Source organism: Mycena indigotica (genome assembly GCF_014461135.1).
Source record: "Mycena indigotica strain 171206Taipei chromosome Unknown Mind.scaff0007, whole genome shotgun sequence".
NCBI classification, from domain to species: Eukaryota; Fungi; Basidiomycota; class Agaricomycetes; order Agaricales; family Mycenaceae; genus Mycena; species Mycena indigotica.
The window spans coordinates 4713604-4720623 of record NW_023503006.1 but is presented as its reverse complement, the minus strand read 5'-3'; the positions used below and the strand labels follow the sequence as shown (position 1 = coordinate 4720623).

Here is a 7020-nt window from a genome sequence, read left to right as displayed (position 1 = left end):
CAATGGCGGGCTCGTTAGGCTCCTTTGCATTGGCTTTCTCGAGTTCCTAGAGCCACTCTCAGCCACTCATAATCCGAGCAATGATGGAAACTCACCGCTAGTAAGGCTGCCTTGTGCTTCTCGGAAGCCTCCAGTTTCTCCTTCATACGCGCCAGTAACTCGCTCAGCGACGTTTCGTCGCCGGTCCGCATGGTGGTCAACCACAAAAAATTGACAGGTGACAGCCTGAGATAGTTTATGGCCCGAAAAGCCGAAGGAGATTTCTCACCTGCAACCTCCATGTCGCGATTGGAGGTCCCCTTCAAAATCGACGTTCCGGACGCGGCTCTTGAGGAACTTTCCAAGAAACTCGCTCTCGCGCGGCTTCCAGATGAGTTGGACGAAGCTGGCTGGGATTATGGTGTCCCACTCGACGACATCCGGCGTCTGCTAGTTAAATGGCGGAACGACTACGACTGGCGGGTGCACGAGCGGCAGCTCAACGCCGAGCTCCCGCAGTTCACGATGGACATTGCGGTCGAGGGCCATGGCTCGCTCAGCATCCACTACGTCCACCAGAAAAGCGAGCGGGTGGATGCGATTCCGCTGTTGTTCGTTCACGGCTGTAAGTGTTTTCCTCTGTGTTTCTGCCGCTAACTGGTGCCAGGGCCCGGCAACTTCCTCGAAGTCCGCAAAATCCTGCCTCTGCTTGTCGCTGCATCGCCAGAACATCCCTCTTTTCATGTGGTCGCGCTTGGTTTACCCGGTTATGGCTTTTCCGAGGCACCCAGGAAGAAGGGCTTCCGTCTAGACCAGTACGCGGAGGTGGGGAACAAGCTCATGCTGGCGCTCGGCTACGATGAGTATGGTGTGTCGTCTCGCGCAGACTCTCCTTGAGCTCATGCATGCATTAGTAACCCAAGGAGGCGACCTCGGCTTCCAAATAACGCGGCGAATCGCACGCAACTATGGCCCCAAACACAGCAAGGCATGGCATACAAATTTTCCAATGTGCGTCATTGTCTACGGTCTCATTCTCTTACCCCCGCCCGAACAGTGCCCAACATCCATCTCTCTTCGCATCCCCGCTGTCGTACCTCCAGGCGCTGGCGACGCCCTACACCGACTTTGAGAAAGTAGGCCTCGCGCGCTCCCGTTGGTTCGAAAAGAGTGGGCGAGGCTACTTCTATGAGCATTCGACCAAACCACAAACCCTGGGATACTCTCTTGCGGACTCGCCGGTCGGGCTGCTCGCCTGGCTTTACGAGAAGCTGGTTGCGTGGACGGACAACTACGCGTGGGAAGACGACGAAGGTACATATCACTCTTTCTTCCGGTCCACTTGGATTGATCCCCCTAGTTCTGACCTGGGTATCCAGCTATTATTTCTCGCGCGGGGCCCTGCGGCATCAATACGCATATACTACGAGCTGGCCAACGGCGACAAGCGCTTCCCGCCCCGGTCAGAGGCGCCGACGATTCCATTCGGGACTTCGCATTTCCCAAAGGAAGTCCTCATCGCGCCCCGAATGTGTGTCTCTTTTATATCTCATTGCTTTACTCAAACTACGCTAGATGGACGCGCCTGTTGGGAAACCATGTCTTCGAATCCGAGCATGCAAATGGTGGGCATTTTGCCGCTCACGAGGTACCTGAGCTGCTGGTGGCCGATGTGAGAAAGATGTTTGGCAAGGGCGGGCCCGCGTATGGCGTCGTCCCTGGTAGAACTGGGTATTGAAGCAAGCAAATAGCAAACAATGTAACCAGTGTGAAAGCGTGTTCCAAAGCGACAAGTATGCAAAATCTTCTCGAAGAGGAAACTTTGAGATATATCACACAGTAATCGGGATGATTTTCACCAGCCCAGCCTGAGTCCCGCCAAACGGCCATCTGGATAGTTGACACCACGAGATAAGGGATGATTTTATGACTGTCGCTTACTGCAAAAGCCGAAAAAAGAAGTACCCGCCGAAAGGGCGCAGCATAACGGTACATTTGAAGAGCGATAACAAAGCAATGGAATGGAAGGTGATGTAGTTAGGTAGTGCAAAATTTAACTACCGTATTGAAAACCTCTATTTGACCGCGAAATCCGGACTAGCTTCCGAGTTCAGATCAAGACGACAAGTAGAAGAGAGCGGCTTACCATCTTCCGAAGTATCTCAAAGAAAGCCTGATTTGTATATGCCTGTCCCCCCCCTATCGCCACCGACAGTCCTTGCTGCACGAAGAATACACCGTTGAAGTCGTCTAAAACGATGGACAGGGTATTTTCGGATGTTGTGCGGATGTTGTGTGGAAGACACATGACGGCATGGGCGAAGTTTGGAATGCGTATGTGGGGAGAAGAAACAGAAGAGGTCGCAGATGAGAACCCAACCGCAGGACACGGCTATCGCGGCGAGAGGCGTGGGACAGTCCGCGAGCAGTAATTCAGTGAGCAAAACAACACCAGCGGCTGTCAATGCTGAGTAGAAACCGCCGAGGCCCCAACTTCATGTCTCCGGAGAAAACGGCTTCAAAAACTGGCTTCCTGCCTATATTCCTAGTCAAAATCAATTGTACATGTTGAAATTATGCCAACGCACCTCGAAATGCACGCGAAAGAGCCATGCAACATGCGTGTCGGAAGATGTAAAAGACCCGTTGTGACATGGGATAAAAGCTGGGTGGAAGTCTTCTTGCGGTCGGAAAACGCTTTGCATTTCAACGGGAGTGCCGCGCAGTAGCGATAAAGAGGGCTATGCCGCTGTCGATAGATGCGTAAACCTCGAGTTGGGTGTGTGCATTGTGGTTACGAATTGTTGGAGACGGGATACGTGGAGAAGGTCGACCCCAGGGGCTGGGAGGAAGGAACGATAGGGAGACGATGGTTTTCATTGACTTGGACTTCTCTGGGGGGATATGTCGATAGTCGCATGATATGAGAGCTGTCGATATACGAGGCTGTTGCAGATTTCGACGAGTGTAGAAAGCCAGCGCGGCGGGGTAATGGACAGGCTCTGGCGAGGATTCACGCTTAGCTTGCAGCGACACTCTACTTCCGAAGAGAACGGGTCGGGAGAAAGCACAGTAAGTATTGCACGGCATTTGCCACTAGCTAGAATACGACCGAAGTAAGTCGCAATACACCAGGGTAAGGCAAGTGAACGCACTTATGCAGCCAGCAGTTCCTGGGCTAGGAGTGGGCCGTCCACTGTAAAGAGAGGCGCACAGCGTATTCTTAGTCTTCGACTCTGCGAAAGGCTAGCGGCCGTTCGGCGTTAGTTGGCCTGCTGGGCGACGTCAGTGCTGCATACACAAGGGAGGAGCAGGCAAACGCACCTTCCAGCATATCCCCGTCAGCATATCCTTCGCGGAAATGGTGTCTCTAGTGCGAAGGTCCCTCGATGGGGAGCCAGGGAGGAAAACTGGCAGTTGTCGCAAAGCGTGTGTAGCATCCCGGGTCCCAAAAGGCTTGTCGAAGGTCATAAAAGCAGACTGCTTCATCAGCAGCTGAAGGCGTGTGTTGTGGAGAGAGAATGTAGTCAGTCTTGGGAATTGGAAGAGTTGGCGCCTCCGAGATGATATTCCTGAAGAAGGCGGTGTCACAAACGACGATCAACACAGTCACTTTCCACCACTCCCAACTTCATCATACTACACCGCCAGTGCCATAGCCTGGGGCGAGGCTCGTTGTCAACCATCTTTCAATGCCAAGGACTGGAAATCAGGCCAGCTCCAACTGCAAACTACAATACTCTACAATATCGGTAAGTACTAGTAGTATTTGGAATTTTGGATCTATTTCAAGTTAGATTTATAAGAAGTAGTCGCCGTGTCTGAAAAGGACCTCTCGTTTCAAACTGTCTACAACCTCATCCGAAGCCGTCCACATGCTCCCGATCTGTCGAGTGTGATATTTCACCGCGCGCGACAGATTCCAAACGAGTCTCCCGATCGTCTTCCAGTTGGGAGATAGCTTTAAAGGCGCTACATCCTATGACTGGAACCAGTCGCTCTTGAAGAGCTGTCGAAGCCTTCCGGCCATCCTCCGTTGACTGTGGCTGGCTCCGTCTCAAGTCCTCACAATCCGCCTTCGTTGACGTTACTATGACCGTATTTCCTGTCGCCGCTTTCATCTCGCTCTTCCTTCTTCTCTTGACGGTGCCTCACCATTGGCGAATACGAAGCTTTGCCACGTTATCGATTATCGCGTGGCTGGCGATCCATAACTTTGCGCAAGGGGTGAATGCGACCATATGGGAAACCAATGTCAATCCGGGGGGGTTAGCAATGAAGATATGGTGCGATATTGGTACGTTGTACCCGTTCGTTGACTTGTAACTTCCTTCTATATCGACGTTTTAGGCACAAAGCTCTCTGTGGGAGCGAAGGTCGGCTTACCTGGGTCCTGTTTATGCCTCCAGAGGCGCCTCTACCAGATAGTGTCTGGACAGGAGGACCTTGTCACGACTGTACGGAATCGCGCGGTCAATATCGGATTCTGCTGGGCCATCCCTGTTTTGGTCATGAGCTTACGTGCGTAGTTTCTTGAAACTCTAGTTTTAGTCCGTCTAATACTCGTAGATATCATTGTCCAAGGACATCGGTTCGACCTTATCGAGACACTGGGATGTTCTCCGGCCATCTATTCTTCATGGCTATCGCTCGTCATCCTCGATTTCGCTGTCTTCCTCTGCGGCCTACTCTCCACGATATATTCTGCCCGCACATTTGACGAGCTTTACGCCCGCCATCGAACGGTGCGGATGCGCATCCAGTACCATACCGACAGCGCAGGCAGCAAATGCGCCATGACTTTTGCCTCATTCATCCGGCTGTTGGTCGTGACGTTTCTCATTGGCACCTTGACGACTGGATTCGCTGCCTATCATGCTTATCTTGATTGGACGGAGGGTCTAAAACCCTGGGCTTCTTGGTCTTTCGTGCACAGCGACTTCAACACTGTCTGGCGGTACCCAATGACGGACTTCACGGACATTGAAATCGCCACTTTGTATATATTTTGGTGGCCATGGCCTATTGGAGCCATCGTCTTCTTCCTCCTCTTTGGGCTAGCGCGAGAGACAAGAGAAGAATGGACACTAGCAATCACGAGATTCTTCCCAAACCGGAAAAAAGAGCCGGCGCCCAAAGAGTTCAGCCCTGACTGGTCGGTGGACGTAGAGGGGGCAACATCGACACGAAGTTTTGGGGAGGTCCTCTATCTCAAGCCCGAATCGGTCGAGTCGGCGTCGGCGACTCTCGCTACTAGTAGATCAGCGCCCGTGGAAGCGATTCCAATGACTACTGCGGGGCCACTGCCAGCAGAACGGGGCGCGGATATGCTTCATTCTCACTTGGATGATGCCCGTTCTCAGTCTGTTCGCCCACTCCCGATGCTACCACCTCGTGATATACGCCCTAATATTTGAGGGATTATGGATAGCTTCAATGCGCAGGCAGGCTCCAAAGCTCTATCTTCAGATTCTTCACTTGATGAACCGATGATGACTGGCAGAAGCACTTTAATGTTTTACGGGTCCATAAATTATAATGATTCATTTGCGCTGTGGGGAAATTTGAATTTGACACATCTATTTCATGCAATTCTGGCAGGCTCTCAGTGTCTGCAGAGAGAGAGAGTAATTGAAAACGCTCACACAAACTCCTCCGAGTCCCCAATGATTGTCTCCGTCATAGTCCACAGTCTCTCCGCCGCAGCCTACAAAATGAATATAAGCGCACCGTCATAACAAAAACAAGCAGTGACACGAACCAGATCCAGACAATGCGTGGCCACCTTATCGTTCGCGACAACCGAGTCAACCAAATAAGCACCGGGTGTGACGACGATCCGGGGGTCAAATGCAGCAGCGATCGTGCTATGAGAGATGAATAAATATCTCAACCGCGAACTAGACTCGCTCACGTAGCGGCTCCCTGTGGAATCGTCTTCCAAGGTATGTCGCGAGTATTCGGCTTCCCATCAGCGCCAAAGATCTCCATGGCCTGCATGGCCGCCACGGAGTCCTCTCTCTGCGTGATGTTTGTCAAGATAACTGACTTCATTCAGCACAAATCGAAGCAACGAAAACAACTTGAAAGAGGACGCACTTCCGGGATGCAGACTGTAGCCAAGAATCTTGCCCTCGTACCGACGCGACATCTCAATCGCAGTCAAGATATTCGCGGATTTCGCGTGATAATACGCTTCTTGCGGGGATGTGAAGTACTTTTCCTCCACGCCGGCCCTCTCTCTTGCAGGAACAGCTAAACTGGCCAAGCGGTCCCAATCGAGACCAGTCGCGATTGCATGGGCAGTACTGGAGACGAAAACGACACGGGGCCGGTATTCGGGGCTGCAGGCGGCGAGGAGCTTCGGCAGGAGAAGCTTTGTCAGCAGGAAGGGGGCAATGTGGTCAGTGGCGAGCTGGCTTTCGAGGTTGTCGACGGTGAGCTTGAATGGCCCGAGGGGAGCGGCGGCATTGTGGATGAGTACGTGGAGCGGTTCGGGATAAGCATTAACCCGGGCGGCGGCAATCCGCACCGATGCGAGAGAGGACAGGTCAAGGGAGAGGCATCGAATGTTGGTAGTCGGAGTTTCTTGCTTGATGGCTGTCTCGGACAGCTTGAGTCTGGCATTATACTGAGCGGTTGGAGTCGGAGATCTAAGTAGTTGTCGCACCTTTCCTCGTTGTGGCCAGTAATGACCACAAGATTCGCATATTTGGCCATGGCCCGTGCTGCCTCGAAGCCAATCCCATTCATCGACGTTCCAGTGATGAGAACTGGGAGCCATCAGCGACGACCAGCGCGAACGAGAGAATGTACGTGCCGTTCTTGCCATGAATCTCTGCAGCCAGCGCTGCAGCGACCTCTGAAGCGGTAGATTCATATGTGAAGGCAGGGTAGCTTGCACTGGCAGTGGCCATTTTTTATGTGGAAGAGGAAGGTTGGGCGTGTCACGAGCGAGGAAGTGGCATTTTATACTGTCCAGTTCGGAAGTTTGCGCATCAAGCGCCGGGGTGGACGAAACTAGTGAAAACTTGAATTCAA

At 52.6% G+C, this 7020-nt stretch overlaps 3 protein-coding genes across 3 annotated transcripts; 2 read left to right on the top strand and 1 right to left on the bottom strand.

Annotated features, from left to right (window-relative positions):
* Positions 1-270: 270 nt before the first annotated feature.
* On the top strand, positions 271-1717 carry MIND_00901100 (EHN domain-containing protein; the record flags this gene model as incomplete). The annotated part of the gene is made up of 5 exons (XM_037365655.1): positions 271-604; positions 647-847; positions 894-990; positions 1037-1510; positions 1555-1717. The coding sequence occupies exons 1-5, from the start codon at positions 280-282 to the stop codon at positions 1715-1717; spliced, it is 1260 nt and encodes a 419-aa protein (XP_037218897.1). The 5' UTR covers positions 271-279.
* A 2354-nt stretch (positions 1718-4071) lies between these two features.
* Positions 4072-5396, top strand: MIND_00901000 (Fungal pheromone STE3G-protein-coupled receptor; the record flags this gene model as incomplete). Its single annotated transcript, XM_037365654.1, has 3 exons — positions 4072-4276; positions 4330-4500; positions 4549-5396. The coding sequence occupies 3 exons, from the start codon at positions 4072-4074 to the stop codon at positions 5394-5396; spliced, it is 1224 nt and encodes a 407-aa protein (XP_037218896.1).
* A 224-nt stretch (positions 5397-5620) lies between these two features.
* MIND_00900900 (Short-chain dehydrogenase/reductase family protein) lies at positions 5621-6896 on the bottom strand (the record flags this gene model as incomplete). The annotated part of the gene is made up of 6 exons (XM_037365653.1): positions 5621-5686; positions 5741-5846; positions 5894-6023; positions 6079-6599; positions 6650-6752; positions 6800-6896. 6 exons carry the CDS (start codon positions 6894-6896, stop codon positions 5621-5623), a joined length of 1023 nt encoding a protein of 340 aa, XP_037218895.1.
* Positions 6897-7020: the final 124 nt, after the last annotated feature.